Source organism: Urocitellus parryii, chromosome 6, assembly GCF_045843805.1.
Source record: "Urocitellus parryii isolate mUroPar1 chromosome 6, mUroPar1.hap1, whole genome shotgun sequence".
Lineage (NCBI taxonomy): Eukaryota > Metazoa > Chordata > Mammalia > Rodentia > Sciuridae > Urocitellus > Urocitellus parryii.
This window is the reverse complement of record NC_135536.1, coordinates 122477524-122498985: the sequence shown is the minus strand read 5'-3', so window position 1 is coordinate 122498985 and position 21462 is coordinate 122477524. Positions and strand designations below refer to the sequence as shown.

General features: G+C 38.9%; 1 protein-coding gene across 1 annotated transcript in view; it reads left to right on the top strand.

The window, feature by feature from the left end:
- Nipa1 (NIPA magnesium transporter 1) overlaps positions 1–21462 on the top strand; it is a 40235-nt gene that overhangs the window by 5912 nt on the left and 12861 nt on the right. Inside the window, exons 2-3 of the mRNA XM_026400492.1 lie at positions 12697–12744; positions 14198–14288. Coding sequence (XP_026256277.1) covers positions 12697–12744; positions 14198–14288 — 139 coding nt within the window. The remainder of the gene's footprint in view (positions 1–12696; positions 12745–14197; positions 14289–21462) is intronic.

Here is a 21462-nt window from a genome sequence, read left to right as displayed (position 1 = left end):
ACAGAGTTCTAGTGAGAGGTAGTGGTGATGCTTGTGCTACAATGGGAATGCTGTTAACACCATTGGACAATCCACATAAAAACGGTTAAGATGGCAACTTTTAGGGCTGGGGATATAGCTCAGTTGGTAGAGTGCTTGCCTAGCATGCACAAGACCCTGGGTTCAAACCCCAGCACCACAAAAAAAAAAAAAAAAGATGGCAACTTTTATGTATATTTTATGAAAATAAGAAAGATCCTCTTCAGATTCCATGGTCTCATCCCTGAGAGGAGCAGTGCTAAAATGCAGTTACACAGTGGAGACACTTAGAAAATGAGTAGCAGCTGAGGTCCAGGTACCCACCTCTAGACCCCAAGGCTTCCCCACTTTCATGAAGGAGGGCATCCCTGGCCCTGGGATGGACACTTGCTTTCTTGCTGCCTTTTCTGTCAATCCCTTGCTCTTGATATAGACAGACTCCTGCTAGGGACATGCAGAACCCCCCTGCCCCCACAAGGGGGAAGACAGACAGCAGTTAGTTTCTGCTGCTTCTTTAACCTTTCCAGACCCTGACAGATGGGGCTGTTTTCCTCTCTGTGTGTTTCCTTGGCACCAGTCTTCAGCCCGCTCCTGTCTCCTGAACCTGTGGGATGATGGCTTGTCCACTTGTTTGCATTCCCCCTGGATCTTAACTCCTCTACAGAAGGGCACATGTCCTGTCCACTGGGAGGCTCGTGGTAAACATTTGTTAATGGTGTCTAAATAACCCTGAGTAACCATTGCATAAGGGAATGAAATCAAACCTCATTTGTTATGAAGGGATTTCAGAGTTGTCTTCAGGTTACTCAGAGCTGACCTCATTTACCTGTAGCCTCTATTAGGTAAAAGAATCCAGAGTTACTGCCAGATCGGAACATTTGTAACCCTGTTGTCTTTATCTATCCTTGAGAAAAGATCATGCATAAAGAATACAGAGAGAATTGGGTGTCAGGGGGGCTTGAGTGGCTCCACAGCCTGTACTGGTTTACTTGATGCTATTTTCATAAGTGAGGATAAAGACAGCTACTATGCTTCTGTCATGGTTCAGGGACTGACTGGCTCAGCTGTCAGCTCTTGCTTGGGGTCTTTCAGGTGGTGACAGTCCTGTAGTGGCTGGGGCTAGACTCCTCTCAGAGCTTGAACTGACCATATAGGCTGTCTTCTCCACTTACAGGTCTGGGAGAGCAGAAACAGCCGGGGCCTTGCTGAGCCCCTCTCCCCTCCCTCTCTCCCACTTCCCTTTCTCTACATGGCCTCTTTGCCCTTGCTGTTTGCAAGGTGATCTCAGGGCAGTCGGAACCCTGACATGGTAGATAGCTTCCCCTTGACCACGCCTCCCAGGGCCGCACAAATCCCTGGAATGCCATTTCTGCAACATTCTTTTTTTTTTTTTTTTTTCAACCAGGGATTAAAGCCAGGGGGGCTTAACCATTGAATCAAATTCCCAGCCCTTTTTAATATTTTATTTAGAGACAGGATTTCACAACGTTGCTTAGGGCCTTGCTAAGTTGCTGAGGCTGGCTTTGGACTTGTGATCCTCCTGCCTCAGCCTTCCAAGGCTTTGGGATTACAGGCATGTGCCACCGTTCCCAGCGTCTGCCACATTCTTTTGGCTTGCTTGGGGCCAGCTCAGGTTCCTCATAGATACAAATGTATAAGGACACACATTGCAGTAGATGTGATACAGAAGAGGTAGTTGAGGGCTGGAGTGTGTGCCTGATCACAGGCTCTGGTGGTAAAGGGATTTGAACCTAATTGGGGATGATCGATCTTCCTTCCTTCCTTTCTTCTTTCCTCTCTTTTCCTCCTTTCCTCCCCACCCCCCCTTTTTTTTTTTTTTTTTTTTTTTTGGTGCTGGAGATGGAACCCAGGGCCTGTGCATTCAAGGCAAGCACTCTACCAACTGAGCTTATATCCCCAGCCCGCCCTTCCTTCTTAACCTATCTTTCTTTTATTCTTCCTTCTCTCATCTCTCTCTGCCTATTCCATTACACTCTGGGTTCCATTCCCAGCAACTCCCCAAAGGTAGTTACAGTACAGTATGCATATAATATAATTAACCTTTCAGTCCTTTAGTTAAGCCCTCAATGATTAATCAATTCTTTTTCTGTTTTAACCAGAAGGGGCTGGAAAAGATCACTCTTTCACAAGGGAAATACTCAGTACCATTCTCCCAGATACTTCTAGGCTAGGAACCTTGAGGGTAAACTGGCTGACATTGCCTGGATCAGTATGAGGAGGCTCAGCCCTCACAGGGACAAAGGTTCACCTCGCTTGTTCTGCCCCATCAGAGTGCTTTGATGTTGTATAATTATTTAGCAGAGTGTGTCATGAATTGCCAGTTCCTGGGAATAGTCTTATATTTTTTGACAGGCATTTCTTTTTTCTCTTTTTTTTTGTAGTTACAGATGGACACAATACCTTTATTTTATTCATTTATTTTTATGTGGTGCTGAGGCAAGCACTCTACCACTGTTTAAAATCTGGAAAGCAAAGAAAACTATGAATAAGAAAGTGAAAAGTATTCATCACTCCACCTTAAAATAGCCCCTCTTTCAATTAAGTTGCATTTGTTTCTGATCACATCAGAAATACTTTATTTCAAAATGGAGTTTCAGTGAAACAATGTTGTGTACAAAACATAACAGATATGTTGAGTAGAGATATAAAATAAACACCACCCATCTGACATGTAAGAAATATATTTCCTTTATATTCCTTAAAATCATTTAAAAAAAATTTTTTTGGTTGTGCTCGGGATTAGGTCCATGGCCTCATGCATTCTAAGCTTATGCTTAGCTACTGAGCTACAATCTCTAGTCTCCCCACCGTAGTTGTTTTTTGATTTTTTTTTAATATATTTTTTTGTTGGGGGTGGGGTTGTGGCTCAGCGGTAGAGTGCTTGCCTTGCATGTGCAAGGCACTGGGTGCGATCCTCAGCACCACAAAAATAAATAAATAAACAAACAAATAAATAAATAAAGGTATTGTGTTAGGTACAACTAAAAAATTTCTTTAAATATATATTTTTTTGTTGTAGGTGGACACAAAATACCTTTATTTTATTTTTATGTGGTGCTGAGGATTGAACCCAGTGTCTCACGTGTGCTAGATGAGCACTCTACCAATGAGCCACAACCCCAGCACCCCCACACCCTTTTTATTATGTAAAATCTTAAACATTTACAAAGTAGAGAGAAAAGTGTAATGGATCCCATGTGCATACTCTCTACTTCAGCAGTCATTGAACTTGACCAATCTTGTCTATACCCCACTATCACTCCTACCCTATCCCAAATAATTTTTTTTTCTTTTTTTGGTGCTAAGGATTGAACTCAGGGCTTTGCTCATGCTAGGCAGGCATTCGACCACTGTGGATTTAAAAAAAAAAGAAAAAAAATCCCATTTCATCTACATATTTCAGTATGTATCTTGTCTTTGTTAAACATAACCATGGTACCTTTAGTGTATCTAAAAATTAACAGTAATTTCTTTTTTAAAAGCTATTTTTAGTTGTAAATGGACACAATACTTTTATTTTGTTTTTATGTGGTGCTGAGGATTGAACCCAGTGCTTCACGAGTGCGAGGCAAGTGCCCTACCACTGAGCTACAACTCCAGCCCATGGCAATTTCTTAATGAACTTATATGCCAGTGTTTACATTTCTGTGATTATCTCATAAGTTTTCCCCAGCTTATCTTTTAGAGTCAGGATCTTGTAAGACTCAAACAAACATTACAACTGGGTGGTCCATCTCCAAGTCATGCACCTTAAAATGAGACAAGATACACGAACGGATCCTCTGTATGCCAGTATCTGTTCTGTAGTTGTGTGTAGTCTTGTCATGGGCTCACCCTTGCCCGTTTTTAAACTTTCTTTGAAAACACATCTAGTGGTGTGATGAATGTTACTGTCCCCTTTTGTAGAGCACGGATATTTCCCATTTTTTTGCTATTATAATATAATAAATATCCTTGTATATTTTGAGTGTTGAGTATTTCTTTTGGATAGGTCCCTGGAAGTAGAGTTTTAAAAGTGATGATATTTCAATAAACTGTACAGATACATTGCTGTGTTAGTCAGCTTTCTATTACTTTAACAATTGCCTGAAACAACTAACTTATATAGAGAAAAGTTCTATTTTGGCTTGCAGTTTTAGAAGTTATGGCCTATGTTTAGTTTACCTCGTTGCCAGGAAGTGAAAGAGGAGGAAAGGAATCCCATTGTCTCCTCAAGGGTATACCATCAATGATCTGAAGAGTTCCCACTGGGGCTGGGATCGTGGCTCGGAGGGAGAGTGCTCCCCTAGCATGGACGGACCCAATCCTCAGCACCACATAAAAATAAAGGCATTATGTCGTGTCCATCTTCACTTAAAAAATAAATGTTAAAAGAGTTCCTGCTAACCTCCATATCCTAAAGACTCCACCACAGGCATTTGGGGGATATTTAAGCTCTAAACTATCGCAGTGGTCAATTTGATTTCCAGGAATATCATATCTATTTTCATTCTTGCCAGCACTGCCTGTAAAAATATATTTTTCATCATTTTGAGTTTTCTCTGCTATAGTCCTTTCTAGAATGATGATTGTAAGCTCTTTATCCTAGATTATTCTGTTCACATCAACAGAGCACACTAGTCCAGGTAAAATACCTGACATCTATCTGTCATGGAAACGGGAATCTGCCACCTTGGCTTCTCTGCCCTTGGGATGGGTGGGACAGCCTCTGTCCCTGGGATGGGGAAAGGGAATCAGAAAACTCTTCAGTGGTTAAGGCAAGGAGGATGGGGTTGCCCTGTGAGGGCAGATACCATGTCTTGTGAGTCTTTGTATCCACTGATGATTGTTCATTGAAGATTCTCAGTGAAGATTTGGTAGATGGATAGAGTAAAGAAACAGAATATAACTGTTGCACCGAGCATCTCTGGAGGTATTAGGAATAGTAAGGAGAATGTATTAATATATGCTGAATTCTTACTTGAAACACAAAAGGCCATTTCTTATATAAACTGTGAGAAGCTTAAAGTGACTAGTTGTTTGTCATCTTTGTGTGGGCTAATCCAGAAATTCAATTAATTGAAAAAAAATTTTTTGGTAGTTGTGTATGGACAGCATGCCTTTATTTTGTCTATTTTTATGCAGTGCTAAGGATTGAACCCAGTGCCTCACACATGCCAGGCAAGTGCTCCACACTGAGCTACAGCCACATCCGTTAACTAATGTTTTTATTAAAGTTTTTTTTTATGAGCTGAGGATATAGCTCATTTGTAGAGGCTTGTCTTGCATACACAAGGCCCTGGGTTCAGTCCCCAGCACCACCAAAAAAACATTTATATCTTTAAGCCAGTTTATTGAAAATTTGATTGACATGTATACTTTTGCATGAGTGTGGGGATGAGGATGTACCTGTGAGATTGTCATCAAGAAATTTAACTACTGGAGTTGGGGTGTAGCTCAGTAGTAGAGTGCTTGTCTGGCATGTGTGAGGCCCTGGATTCAGTCTCTAGAGTAGGCTGCACATATCTGAAAGGGATGATTTGATGAGCTTTGAAAAATGAACACTTAGTTGCAACCAAGACCTCAGTAAAGTAGATCATTGCCACAGCCCTAGAAAGTTCCTTCGTGTCTTTTCCCATTCTATCTTCCCTCTGCTATGGTATCCATTATTTGATATCCATTTGCATATATTGAATCAGTTTCACTTATTCTCAAAATTCATATGAATTGAATCATACAGTATGTATCCCCTGATGTCTACTTGTTGAGTGTGGTTTGAAGATTCATCATGGTGTGTGTTATCTACTAGTAGTGTATTCCTCATTATTGCTAAGTAGTGTTTCATTGTTTGAATATGCCACAGTTTGCTTATCCATTCTCCTTTTAGTGAATATTTTGTTTCCAGATTTTTGCTATTTGAATAAAGCTGCAGTGAGCATTCATGTGTGTGTGTGTGTGTATATGTGTATACACACACACACACACACACACATATATATATCTTTTTATTTTTAACTTTATGGCGTGGGGATTGAAACCTGGGCTTCACATGCTAGGCAAATGCTTTACCACTGAGCTATACCCCAGCCCCTCTTTTGGACTTAATGTTTTCATTTCTCTTGGATAAATACCTTAGAGTCATAATGCTAAATTATAAGTAGATATACAATTAAATTTTAAGGAACTGCTAAATATTTTCTCACTACAGTTATACCATTTTATACTCATTAGCAATTTGTAACAGTTTCAGTTGCTCCATATTCTTTCCAACATTTGGTCTTATCTGTTTTTTTGTTTTGTTTTGTTTTGTTTGTTTGTTTGTTTATGGTGCTAGAGATCGAACTCAGGGCCTTTTGCATGCAAGGCAAGCACTCTGCCAACTGAGCTATATCCCCAGACCTGTTTTTTTTAATTTTTATTTTATTTTATTTTATTTTTTAGGTGTAGTTGGACATAATACCTTCATTTAATTAATTCATTCATTTTTTATGTGGTGCTGAGGATCAAATCCAAGTCCTCGCATGTGCTATGTGAGCACTCTCTATCACTGAGCTACAACCCCAGCCCCATGTTTTTTTTTTTAATATCTTTTTAGTTGTAGATGGACACAATACCTTTATTTTATTTACTTATTTTTATGTGGTGCTGAGGATCAAACCCAGTGCCTTGCATGTGCTAGGTGAGTGCTCTACCATTGTGCCACAACCCCTGCCCTCTTTTTTACATATTTTTTAAGTCAGGACATTCATTTCAAAGGACATAGTGGTCCACTCCTCTTTGCTGTTAGCATTGACTTCTATTGTTGCTGTTAGGAGCACACACGAGTGGGGATGATTTCCACGCTGTAATTAAATACATAAATTAGATGACCATCTGCATTTTTACACTAGAAAGCTGTATCTTAAAGATACGTTACACACATTTATAACTAGATGGTAGGTCTTAGAAGCCACAGCTCATGTGTACAGTGTCACTTCCAGTTGATTTTATCATCCTAAATCTCTTTTGTATTTGCACAAATACTTCTTTGTTTTATAGTTCAGCTGTTACAAACAACCATGCAGCTCTTATTTGGCAACCAAGGTTTCCAATGAGAGAAAAAGCCCTGAGAATTTTGCTACTGTTAACCTCTGTAGCCCACCCTAGATGGGACTGAGTGCAACATGAGGTGTGAGTATATGAAAACAAACAGAAGGTCCCCGGCCTTTCTCAATTCCTTCTCTCCCTGTTCTTGCTAAGACCAGAGGACTTGAAGAGTAAAAGAGGACAGGCGATAACTGGAAAGATGAGAAATACGGATGAGGCTTGAACAGGTACCTCTTGAGAGTACCAGCTGAATGACTAGGGGCTTTTAGGGATGGTTACCTGTGAGGGTAGAACTGTGAAGAAACCCAGTGGTTTGGGGGCATTATAGGGAGTGCAGGCTCCCAGTGGCTCTTGGTTGAAGAAAGAGGGGGGAATGTAGGACAATGAGCTCAGCAAGGAAGCTGGGCACCATAAGGTTGGTACACACAACTGTGCGCTTCCTTCAGGACAGAGCATAGGACTTGCTGCTGGACTGAGTTCCTCCTGGACCATGTGCTTTGATACACAGCTAGGAGAGTAGGCAGATATTGGGTTATGGAGCAGGTATCTAGACCCAAAATTCTGACTTGTTCAATATCTATGGAAGCAGAAAAAAAATTAAGCCTAACATTGGCTTTAAAGGTAAGGGTGACCTGAATAACTTTTATATTTCAACAACTCCAAGTTCCTGCTTGGGAGCATGAGTTGGAGAACATGTAATACTTGGAACTTAACAGAACCCTATGATAAAGAGAGAACAAAGTTCTGTCACTTCCTCATTCCTAGGTACCTTATATTCCAGGTTTTTCCCATTTTGGTAACATAGTCACTTTCAAACCACTGAAAGCATGTATTATATGATGATCAGTGGCGTTGAGAAAACCTTGGTAGTGAAAAGGGAGAGTCCTGGGCCCCATTTCTCTGGCTACTGATATCCTTGGGCCACCTTTGATTGCAGGAGGGTCACTATAGGTCATCTGCTCCCATGACTTTATAAGAAATCATGCCCAAATCATGTTCATCACAACAAAAGGAGACAATTTTTTCTCTTCCTTGCCTTAAACATAGACTCTAAGAGGAAAGATTGTGATCACTTCCTCAGTTCTAAAGTCCCTGTTATCTTTTTAAAATTATATATATAGATCATTGAAAAGCCATTGAGTAAATTACTATGTAATTATTCAAAGTGTGCTTCAGGATACTGTAGTAGGATGAAATATGTTAACAGTTATTTAAAATAGTGAATAGGAATATCTACTTATATACAAAAGAAAGCTGGGGGGGGGCTATACTAATAACAGATAAAGCAGACTTTAGGACAAAATTGTTACCAGAGATAAAGGGAAGATATTTTATAATAGTAACATCATCCTTGCAGAAGGACATGTCAATTGAAAATATACATGAAGTTTTGAGGGTGAAGTTAATGGTAGAGTGCTTGCTGAGGCTCTGCATTCAATCTCCAGCACTATAAACACACACACACACACACACACACACACATATCACACACACACACGTGCAACTAACAATAGAGCCCCCAAATACATAAAGCAAAAACTGACATGAAGAGAGTAATAGGCAGTTGAACAATAATAGTTGGGAACCTTCATTTCCTTCTTTCAATCAAGGATAGTAAAATTGCTATCCTTTATTAGATCAATAAGGAAATAAAGGAGCTCTATAAGCCAACTAGACCTAACAGACTTCTGTAAAACACTTTATCTGATAACAGCAAGATGCACCTTCTCAACTGGACATAGAATATTCTCTGAAAGATCATATACAAGGCCATAGAATAGACATCAATTAATTGAAATTATACAAATTAAATGCCCCAACCAGTTTTGTTAGTCAGCATTCTGTTGTTGTAACAAAATTCTTAAAATGATCAATTTAAAAAAGAGGAAAGGTTTATTTTCGTTCAGAGCTGTGGAGGTTTCCATCCAGGGTCAGTTGGCCCTCTTGCTTTGGTTCTATGGTGAGATGGTATGTAATAGTGGGAGGATGTGGTAGAGCAAGCTGCTAACCTCTTGGTGGCAAGGGAGCAAGAAAAAGAAAAGAGAGAGGAAGAGACCAGCATACACCAGTCCTCTTCAAGGGCAGGCCAGCAGTGACTTAAGACTTCTCACTTGGCCACACCTCTAAAGGGTTCCACCATCCTCCGTAGTGCCAACTAGACTGACCAAGCCAAAAGGAAGACTCAAAGTCTAAAGTCAGGAATTGATAAAAAGATATATACTGTATGCCCTTTGGACAATTTCCAGAGACTTTAATCACTTTATTTATTAATGATGGGGTTTTATGGGGAAACTGGTCTACCAGACTTTTATTCTAGTATTCTGGAGTGGTTCTCATGACCTGTCACTATTCAGCATGCATTTTGGGGGTGTAAATAGCCATTGTGTGGTTAGCATACTCAAGAAATACAAGATTAGGAATGAAAAAAAATAATGTTGATTACGTACTGATGGCTGATAACTGTTCTGCAGTGTTTATCATTCAGGCTTTGCTAAACTTTTGAGTCATGGGACATCCTGAGGCACATTTGCATCATACACACTCACAAGGGCCCAAGACAGGAGCCCCAGCAGTGTCAGGCCTCTTCTTCAGCTGGAGCCTGGCAGCAGAGGCAGAGCATGGCTCAGGGCCTGCATACACAGCTGCAGCCTGCAGGTGGCTCAGCTGTCCTACTTAGAAGCCTCATGCACCCAGTGTAACAGTCACAGAGGGAGCTCCAGACGGCATAGTAGTCATGGCTTTGGGGGCACAAGCAATGGAATTGACACCACAGGTTCACAGGCCTCTATTCCAGGTGCGGTCTGCCCATCAGAGGTCATTTTTTGCCATATGTGCCCATTGCCTGGCAACATGGCTATTGACATTTTGGAGCCAGAACATGAACTCTAAGTCAAAATCTCACATAGAAAGAGAGGAGTTTCATTAATCCTTTATCTACGGTAGTCCGTGTTCAGATTTTGCCAGTACCCCAGTTCTGTCCTTGATGGCAACCTATTCCCGCAGTCTTGCCTCAGCTGTTGCATTTAGTTACCTTGGATCTTCTGTTTGTTTTAACCTGTGATGGTTCTTCAGCCTTTCTTTTTCTTCATGACCTTGCTGGTTTTGAAGGATGAAGGACAGCTGTGAAACAGTTGAGGTTTGTCTGATGTCTCCTTGTGATTGTTTTCAGGCTGTGCCTTTGGCAGGAATGTGATGGATGTTCTGTTAAGTTCTTCTCAATGCACCCACAGAGAGGCACTTGATGTTGAAATCCCATCGCTGGTTGTTTTAGTCAGCTTGTTCACTGCTATGACCAAAAGGCCCGATGAGAACAATTTTAAGGAGGAAAAGTTTATTTTGGGGCTCACAGTTTCAGAGGTCTCAATCCAAAGATGGCTGACTCCATTCCTTGGGGCCTGAGGCAGAACATCATGGCAGAATGGTGTGGTGGAGGAAAGCAGCTCAGACATGGCACCAGGAAGCAGAGAGCGAGCGAGCTCTGCTCAACAAGGACAGAAGATAAACCCCAAAGGGGCACCCCCAGGGACCTGCCTCCTCCAGCCATACCCTTCCTGCCTATAGTTATCACCCAGTTCATCTCTATCAGGGAATTAATTCACTGATTGTATTAAAATTCTCATAACCCAGTCATTTTACCCCTAAACTTTCTTGCATTGTCTCACACATGAGCTTTTTTTTTTTTTTAAGATTATGATTCTTTTATTAACAGGGGTTTTGGTCTTTTGAACCAAAAAAATATATATTTAAGGGGGTCTTTGTTTTGCAAGGCAATCAAACACTTAGTGCACGTATGGTTTCTGACCTCAAACATCTGTTGGGTCACACGTGAGCTTTTCTTTAAATTTTTTTGTTTTCAGTTGTAGGTGGACACAGTACCCTTATTTATTTATTTTTATGTTCTGCTGAAGATCAAACCCAGTGCCTCACACATGCTAGGCAAGCATATACCACTAAGCCCCAGCCCCAGCCCTCACACACCATCTTTTGTGGGGGCATCTCGTATCTAAACTGTAACACTGGTGATGTTAACTGTGACCATTTGGTTAATAAGTTGATGTCTGCCAGACTTTTCTAGCATCAAAATAACTTTTTCTTTTTGTGATTAATTAATAAAAATAAAAAGGACCTATGGAAGTAATTCATTGACAATCTTGTTCTGAAACAAACAAGATAAAAATATAGCAAAGATATTTTTTGCAACCAACACAGGCTGACCTAAGAAAACAGATGCTTTCATTGGCTTCTTTTAGTATCCACTGATTCTTTCCTGAATCAGTTTTTATTATGATGCTGTCAGATGGTGATATTCCTCCTATTCAGTCTTTATTTGTCATTATCATTATCATTGTTTGTTTGTTTTTTGGTACTAGGAATTGAACCCAGAGGTACCTAACCACTGAGCTATGTCCCCAGCTCTTTTAATTTTTTATTTTGAGACAGAGTCTTGCTAAGTTGCTTAGGATGGCCTTGAACTCCGGAACTCAAACTGTACTGTCAGTACTACAGGAACATACCACCTCGTCCAGTTCAAACATTACTTAATGACCCTGTTTTGCTTTTTAAGTACTTATTGTAATACTTGTAGCTCTGCCCGAATATTAAGCAGGCAGGCTTTCTGTTTCTTCTTCCAAATTCTTGTGGTTACTATTGAGAATTTAAAAGTCCAGTTAGAAAAAAAGAATCCAGTTATAATTGGGAATTTTAATCAGGAAAAGCAATCAGAATAGGAACATTGTGTCAGCTAACGAAGGACAATAGGTCCCAAAGGTTGGGAGGCCCTCTCACTAAGTGCCTGTCCCAAGGAATGAGACAAGAACCAATGAATGTGATGGGAAGGCCAGACTGTCCTCACCTCTGCCTGCTCTGCTTGGGGATATGTGAGGATGACAAGAGAATACAAGGTAATAATGATGTAAAGTGTCAACACACTGAGTGGCTAGAAGGATCTGGTGCCCAAGTGGTTGAAAAAGAGCTATAGCAGAAGGATTCTAAATCAGGAAAATTGAGTAACCACTTTAAGGAGGAAGTCATTGAACCCTATAATAGTAAAATTATCATATAAATGGGTTACAGTAAATGCATGAGAGAGTTGGACTTTAAAGACTGTGTCATTTGGGAGTGATGTAAAACTCCATTCCAAAGAATACTCGTGTCTCTGTAGTGGCTTGCTGAGCCAAGAAAACTAATTTATAAAGCTTTCATCTGTTTTCTTAGGTCAGCCTGTGTTGGTTGCAAAAAATATGTTTGCTATATTTAGTGGTTTGTCATCTTGCTATTTATAGACTAAAGATTATTTATAGGGTGAATAAACAGCATGACATTCATTATTCTTTTCAATTTTAGTTTTCACATGATGATTGCTCTTTTAAGTTAGTTGCTTATAAACCTCCTACTTAATGACATATGTATCTTTTTTTCTTTTAATTGTAGATGGGCACTACCTTTATTTTATTTGTTTTATGTGGTGCTGGGGGTCAAACTCAGTGCCTCATGCATGCTAGGCAAGCACTCTATCGCTGAGCCACAATCCCGGCCCCTGACATATGTATCTTACAAACCTACTTACATGACATTTTTCTCATTCTTCTGTAGGTACCTCTTATTTAACAGACATCGTGTGGTGGGCCGGCACAATTGCAAGTAAGTTGCCCTGGTGGTGAAGTCTGGTCTTTTTGTTTCTCTCTGAAGGTCAGTCATTCATCTGGGCAGGGCTGGAGCCAGCAGATGAGTCTGGCTCTGTCTTTTGGAGGAGGGTGTCACTCTTCCTCTTCCTAGGCTTTGAATATCCATGATGCCACCCACTCCCTCCTGAGAGTCACTGGCCTTACCCCCTTTGTCCTTTCCTTTTTTGGAAGGGAGTTCATGGAATGGTGTAGAATGACTACCAGGAAGGAGACAGCAGAGGCTCCTGCTGCCCATGCTTATTCCTGACTCTGGTCTGGGTGAACCTGCCCTGGGCCTGCTTAGTCATCCATAGCCGGTCTGATGGCTTTTGGTGGAATTCCATGTGTTAAGCTGCCTCATTTTGCTCAACACATTTGATTTGAGAAGGAGCATTTCTTGACTCAACTCAGAGACCAGATCAGAGGTCATGTGCTATAATATAAAAATAAATAACAAAATCAGAGTTCAGAACTGTAAGAATGTAAAGGACAGTTGTATTAGAGGTTTCAGAAATATCATGTGGTTTACTTGTTATATATTATCTTTTGAGCAAGAAATTACCTGCCAAGGCTGATACTATTCATTAAAGAGCTTCCCTTTAAGTACTCTCAGGTTGAAGGACTCTCCCTCAGACTCTCTTTGGATGGAGCCCCTGGGGCAGTCCTGTGCAGATAGCAGTGTTTTTACCTGGTGGCCCAATAACTCAGCCCTGTGGCCAGCTGCCTTCTCTAGAGTGGGTTTCAGGCCACATGGAAGGTCTACCCAACTTGGGAAGAGGCTGATCAATGAATACTAAAATGCAGTTAGATAGGAATAAGATGGTCTGGTTTTCTATTGCACAGTATTGTACAGTAGAGTGACTGTAGGTAGTGATAACATTGCATATTTTGAAAAAGCTAGAAGAAAGGATTTCTAGTGTTTATACCATAAAGAAATGTTGTGTGGTCAAGTAAATAGATATATTTAATTTAAACATTACACACTGTATACATGTGTCAGAGCATCACATGGTACCCCATAATATATACAATTTGTATGTTTCAGTTAAAAAATGAATTTTAAAAATAAGATTTTTTAAAGATTATATTAAAAGTAGTGTTTTAAAATTATATAAATTTTTTTAAAAACCTACAAGGATGTGTTAAGGAATGTACTCGGTATTGCACTTATTGCCAGTTACTGCCAGTTACATTGGCTGTTTCCCTAAAGGGCTGGAACTTCTCCCTGGCTAACTACACCAGTGAAGCTGCAGGATCTGCTCTGTGTTCTCATGACCCTGAAACATAAGTGACACCCAGATTTGCTTCCTCACAAGCAGTGGAAAAGAAGTAGCCCTTTCAGAGCAAGGCCTTGCAAAATTCAACTCTGTGATCAGTGCTAAAAGTGAGCTCTGTAATTGCAAGTAGTGTCCTTGTGATTCTCTTGACAGTGGCTGTTGGCCAGATTGGAAACTTCCTGGCTTACACGGCAGTCCCCACGGTCCTGGTGACTCCCCTGGGTGCGCTTGGAGTGCCATTCGGGTGAGAGCTGAGATTCTGTGTTTTGATATTGGATGTGTAGTTTAGATTATGTTAAAAAACTTTCAGTTTTATGTGTTTCTGTTTTTTTTTTAAAGAAAGGAAAATTCTAAGTAAAGATAAGGCTTCAAATTCCACTCTATATCATTTAATTTTATTCCTTCAAATGTAGTTCTGTGTATTATTAACCCTTCTCTTAGGATTTACTTTAGTGTACTTTAAATTCCAACTTATTCAAGGTTACCAGTGAATCTGGTGCTATTCACTCTCAAGTGCTTTGCCCTGGAAAATCTCTTAGAAATCAGAGTCTTCCTTAACACCCTGGCAAGTTATTCTGAGAAAGCACGAAGCAAAATGTGTCAATGGTGTTTTATTTGGGTGTTTAGCATCCTTTGCTGGACTCTGGACAGTGCCCCACATTACTCTATGAAATTATATAGGTTGGGACAAATTACTCATGGGTACCAATGTACATAAAATAAGGTTTATGATTCACACAGTAAGTAGCAAAGGATCCCCCACTCCCCACCCCCCAAAAGGGGCTCTCATTTGGTGCTGTGTGAAAACGAGTTTGAAGGGTGCTGCCGGGTGTAGTGGTGCACGCCTGTAATCCCACTGGCTCGGGAGCCTGAGGCGGAAGGCTGAGGCTGGAGGATCGTGAGTTCAAAGCCAGCCTCAGCAACTGCGAGACATTAAGCAACTCAGTGAGAATACAAAATAGGACTGGCGATGTGGCTCAGTGGTAGAGTGCCACTGAGTTCAATGCCTAGTACCAAAAAAAAAAAAAAAAAAAAAAAAATTGAAAGTGCTTTGGGTTTTTCCTGTAGGTGTGTGCTTTTGAAGGTTTGCACACTGAAGCTGAGTCTTTCATGGTTTGAAATATCTGCCCACACCAAAGGTTCAGGGAATCCAGGGACAGAGAATGTGAACAGGCTTTCTTACCATATTTCCCAGAAGTAGGGAAAAGGAGAGGAGTTGAAGGTTGCCAGTTGTCAAATATCACAAATGGAATTCCTGAGACTGGGTAATTTTTAAATAAAAGAGATTTTATTTTGGTTCATGGTAGTGGAAAGTCCAGGTTCAGGCAAGTGCCCCATGTTACTTGAGTTTGTGGCAGAAAGTGAAGGAGGCCAAACACGAGGAACAACCTCACATTAAAACAACCCATTCTAGTGATAACTAATCCAAACCTGTCAGAGCTGCACTGTCCCTCTCAATGACTGATCACCTCTTACAGGCCACCAGCTCTCAATAATGTTGCATTGTGAATCAAATATCAACATCAGTCTTAGCAGGGACAAACCTTATCCATACCATAGCACTTGGCTGACTACAAAAATTATTTTTATGTGACATTTATTTTATAGCTCAACACATATCTTTGTGAACATATTTACATTCTGCTTTACTTTCAAATAAATCATTAATAAAGAGAAATAGGGCAGAAGAGAAATAAAGTTTCTAACTCATAGATTCATTGGTTTTCAGCTATATTCCAGAGAGACCCCCAAATCCTTGGCAGAGAAGGGCATCTATGATGGATATGTTTATGTTTCACTTTAAATTCACTGAGGCTTAAACATGGTTTAAAAATCACAAACCATGTTTATCACATATGAAGCTTTGGAACTGTGTTGTAGCACATTGTTCTTATCCAGATGTGTTCGATCCCTGTGTGGCTTAGCATCACTTTGTTTTTTGGATGACTCTGAAAAGCTGGAAGGGCCAGAGTGGTGCTCACATCTAGAGTCACTCCTCCAGCTTCCTCAGTTCATTCCCCTGGAAGATAATCAAGCTAACCCCATTATCTTTTATGTGGCACATTTAATGTGCACATATTAAAAGCCTTGCCTAGGTAATTTCCTAAGAACTGTTCTTATGCACTTTGATAGTTGAGTTACTTAACCAGAAATGCTCACTGCTCCAAGTCTGCAGAGGATGTTATTCACCCAAAGAAATGTGGGACTTGCCATTTTGGATAAAAGACTGCCAGCTCAGGATTCCAATTTCCTTTTCTCCCACCCTTTCCAAGAAGCGAACCCAGGGCTTTGTGCATGCTAGGCAAGTGCTCTACCACTGTGTTTCATTACATCCTTAGCCCTGAACTACTACTTTTTTTTTTTTAAAGAAAAAAGTTAAAATTAATTTGGAAAAAAAATCACAAAAATATAAGTGCACATATATGTATGTATGCATGTATAGATATTTTATAAGATGTTCTTTTGATATTGGGATGAGTTGCTTGTATTACACAGACCAGAAATGAAAAGAATATGGCACTAGGAGAAAATAAGTCTATCAGAGAATAGAATGAAGAACCCCAAAATAGGTCCATTTTTCCTGTAACGATTTAATGAATGAAAAAGTAAATATCAAAACATTTTAAAAAGTGGGTTTTTAAAAAAACTTCTTATTTGGAAATTAAGAAAAAAGGTGCAAGTTTAGGAAAAATCTTAACACTCGGATCACTTTGCTTAGACACATGTTAGTGACGTTTTACCCCTCTTGTTCTATTAGTTACTTTCTCTATATTAGAGTTTCTTGCTTTGGTACTATTGACATCTGAGGCCAGGTATTTCTCTATCATGGGGGTGGGTGTATGTCCTGTGCATTGTAGGGTGTCTGGCAGCATCCCTGCCTCTACAGCATTCACCCCCTCCCCAAAATGTCTCTGAACATCAGCAATTCATCCTTGTTAAAAACCACTATTCTCTATGTATGTGGGATTTATTTTGTTTTTCATGTTCTGGGGTTGTTTTTGAATCCATTCGAAGGTAAGGTTTGTTTTTATTTTTTTACAAAGGTGGGAATAGAACCCAGGGCTTCACATATGCTGGGCAAGCACTCTTCCATGAACTTAGATTTCCAGCCCCTAAGATTAAGTAATAATGCATCATGATTATTATGTACTTCCAAAAACTAAAGAAATTCTCTGCATAACCACAAGTCAGCATTAATTTCAATTTTTTTTTTGGTACTGTGAATTGAACCCAGGGCGCTTTTATTTTTTTATTTTGAGTCACTAAGTTGCTGAGGCTGGCCTTAAACTTACAGTTGTCCTTCCTTAGCCTTCAAGTAGCTGGATTACAGACATGTACCATGGTGCCTGACCCAGTTTTGATAAATTTAGTCTTGTTACAATTCATATATCTTTTTTAAAAAATTATATATATATATATATATATATATAAATTTTATTTTATTTTAGTTGTTGATGGGCCTTTATTTTATTCACCTATTTATATGCAGTACTGAGACTCAAACTCAGTGCCTCACTGGGCAAGCACTCTACCACATTCTGAGCACTGAGCCACATTCCTAGCCCCAATTTCAATTTTTGTCAACCGACTTTAATATACTGGTATTTTATAATGTTTTCCTTTATGTCAGTATTTTTTCTTTCTAATACAAAATCTAGTCTAGGATCAGGAGCTACATTGAGCTTTCATGTCTCTACTATTAAAAAAAAAAAACATCATTTTTTTTAACAGTGCTAGGTTTGAACCCAACACCTTTCACATACCAGGCAAGCATTCTGCCACTGAGCTACAACCCCAGTTCCTTTTATTTCTCTTTAATAAACAGTATTGGGAAAACTGGTAAGCAAATTGTTAGGAACGTCAATTTAAATCTAATCAGGGCAAAATCAAAATGTGATTATGTGAGTTAAAAAACAGAGTAGCTATCAAGTTTGGAAATAGAGACAATTATAATATTAAATGGTATGTTGATACTACATTCCTGTGTATGATATATGTGACATTACATGAAATGTTCAAGTACATTGTCCTTTATCAACAGCACAGAGGTCAGTGTGCTGTGGAAAGCTGCATTAACTGTTATTTGCACCACTCCCTGCCTAAGCTGTGGCACACAGCTACAGAAGGTTTATGTCTTTGAACAACCTACATCTCTAACACATCCAGAGGAAATAATGCAGAGGCTCATTCTACAAAAAGAAGAAAATGTTTAGTTATGTTTCCAGATTTCGTAGACTATGTATAGCTTAGACACATGTTAGTGACATGAAAAAAATAGAATTTCCTTCAGATCTTTGAAGTATAACAAGTTTCTAAAGTTGAAAGTAATGAAAATTAAAAAGTTAATTTTCTACAAGGAAAAAATAAGTAGACTGGGGAAAATATTTCCAATATGACAATGGTTAAAACTAGGATATGAAGAATTTTGGTTTTTTTTTTTTTAGAGAGAGAGAGAATTTTTTTAATATTTATTTTTTAGTTTTTGGCAGACACAACATCTTTGTATGTGGTGCTGAGGATTGAACCCGGGCCACACGCATGCCAGGCGAGCGCACTACCGCTTGAGCCACATCCCCAGCCCAGATATGAAGAATTTTCACAGAGGGCTGGGGTTGTGGCTCAGCGGTAAAGCGATTGCTTAGCATGTGTGAAGCCCTGGATTCGATCCTCAGCACCACACTGTAGTTGTGCCCAACTACAACTAAAAAATAAATATTAAAAAAAGAATTTTCACAGAATAATATGAAAATCTCAATAGATGAAATGAAGGACAGGAACTGTCAGTTTACACACAGGAAAATACGTTTAGGAAAAAAAATTTATTCCACTAATATTAAACTTTATTTTCATTAGAATGTATTCAAGCTCCCAGATAAAAAAATAAATACCTGACAATTTAGTAGATGTTTGAAAGACAATAAGAACGTCAGGGTGTCTGGTAAATAAATAAGTAAATATAGTGACTTCCACAAATATGTACTTGGTTTTTTTCTCTTCTTAGCTTCTTTAATAAGCAAGGTAATGATTATAATATATTATTTGGTTTTAGATATATGTACTCACAAACATGCAGAAAAAAAGAGGAAGAGAAAACAGCTACATAGGAGTAGCATTATATCTCACTGGGTTACATTAGGATCAATTTATTCTGTTAAGCACTAAGAGAAAGCACTAGAAAAAATTTAAATGTAACAAAAATATTCTTAAAGGAATTAAAGTGTTACACTGAAAATAATTCATGTAATGCAAAAGGAAATAGTAAACGGGGAGCAAAAAAGACAGAAAGGATGGGCAGTGGCACACACCTATAATCCCAGCTACTCAGGAGGCCGAGTCGGGGTATCACATGTTTGAGGACGACCTGGGCAACTTAATAAGACCTTGTCTAAAAAGAAAAAATTAAAATTAAAAGGACTAAGTAGCTCAGTGGTAAAGCATCATTGATCTCAATCCCTAATAATCACCCCCCAAGCCACAAAGGGACATGAGGCATATATAAATCTTACGGTTTCAATAAAAATTAAACAGCCTATTAAACAGTCCAAAGGCAGACACTATCAGGTTGGATAAAAATCACAGAACAAGTACTTCCTGTTTGACATGTACTTGAGATTCAACTATACAAGCAGGTTGAAATAAAATGAAGGGGGAAAAAAGAATGACTTAATGACAGTTGCTGGTAAATGGGTGGACCTGAAGTCTATCATGTAAAGTAAGATAAGCCAATCCCAGAGAACCAAAGGTCGAATGTTCTCTCTGATATATGGATGCTGACACACAACAAGTGGGGAGAATAATAGAAGTTTAATGCATTAGACAAAGAAGATGAAGGGAAGGGAGCAGGGATAGGAACAGGAAAGACAGTGGAATGAATCTGACATAACTTTCCCATTTACATATATGAATATGCCACAGTGAATTTCTACATTCATGTATAACCACCATGGGATCCTAATTAGAATAAGATGTACTCCATGTTTGTATAAATATGTCAAAATATATTCTACTGACATGTAAAACTTAAAAAGAACAAATAAAAAAAGAAAAAAAAATGAAAGAAAAATGTAGATTATTCTAACAGTAACCGTAAGAAAGTTGGAAAGCAGACAATATAGACTGTAAAATAAAAATTTTTACTAAAGATAAAAGGGGTATTTTATAGTAACAGGATAGTCAGCGCATCTGGAAAATAACAACAGTTGTAAAGAAATATACACCTAAAAACAGAATTCCAAATATAGGCAGCAAAACCTATATATGATTACACAACCAGTGTAACTCTCCATATCATGTATGGCCACAAAAATGGGAAATTTTACTCCATGTATGTATGTATTTTGTGTGTATTTTGGTACATTCTATTGTCATGTATAACTAAAAAGAACAAATAAAAATAATAATAAAAAGAGCTGGGGATGTGGCTCAGTGGTTAAGTGCTGAGTTAAATCCCCAGTACCACCACTCCTGCGCCCCCAAAGAAAATCAAAACTGAAGTATGGAACATTTCTACCAGATTATATGCAAACATGACAAATAATAATAATTATTTATTTTATTTATAACATTAGATAACTTAAATGGAAACATTCCTAGTAAAAGACAAACTATTCTGTTTTAAGAAGAAGTAGAAAATCTGAATAATAACTTGTAAATAGAATTAGTAATGGAAAAAAACTTGCAACAAAAAAATCAAGGCAGAGACGGTTTCACTGGAGTATTCTATCAGACATTTAAAGAATATCAGTTCTTGGGTTGGTGATGTAACTCAGTGACAGAGAGTGGTTGATTGCCTAGGTATGTGGGAGACTCTGAATTTGATACACACTACAGAATAAGGAGGAGAAGAAGAAAAAGAATACTAACGAATAAGAATACCAACTCCTTACAAATCCTTCTAAAAATACAAGAGGAGGGAACTTTCCCATCTCATACAGAATCCACTATTTTCCTAGTAACAAAGCCAAAGGTATCATAAGAAAACTATTAAACCATTTCTTTTAGGAATATGGATGGAGAGGACTTCAACAAAATACCAACCAATTGGATCCAATAATATACGAAAATAATTTCACACCATGACCAAGTGCCATTTATCCCAAGAATGCATTCTTAATGGAAAGACTGGATACTTTTTCCTTAAGACAGAAACAAGACAAACTGTCCACTTTTACAACCTCTATTCAGCATCGTACTGCATGTTAGAAACAAAACAATTAGGCAAATAGGTGAATTAAAAGGCATCCAGATTGGAAAGAAAGACATTAAACTGTCTCTGTAAACTGACTCTGTTGATAGAGGACATGCTCTTGTATATAGAGAATCCTAAGGAATCTACTAAGAAACTGTTAGAAGTAATGTAAGTTTGGAAAGGGTGCTGGATACAAGATCAATGTATTAATCAGATTAAGAAGTAGGAA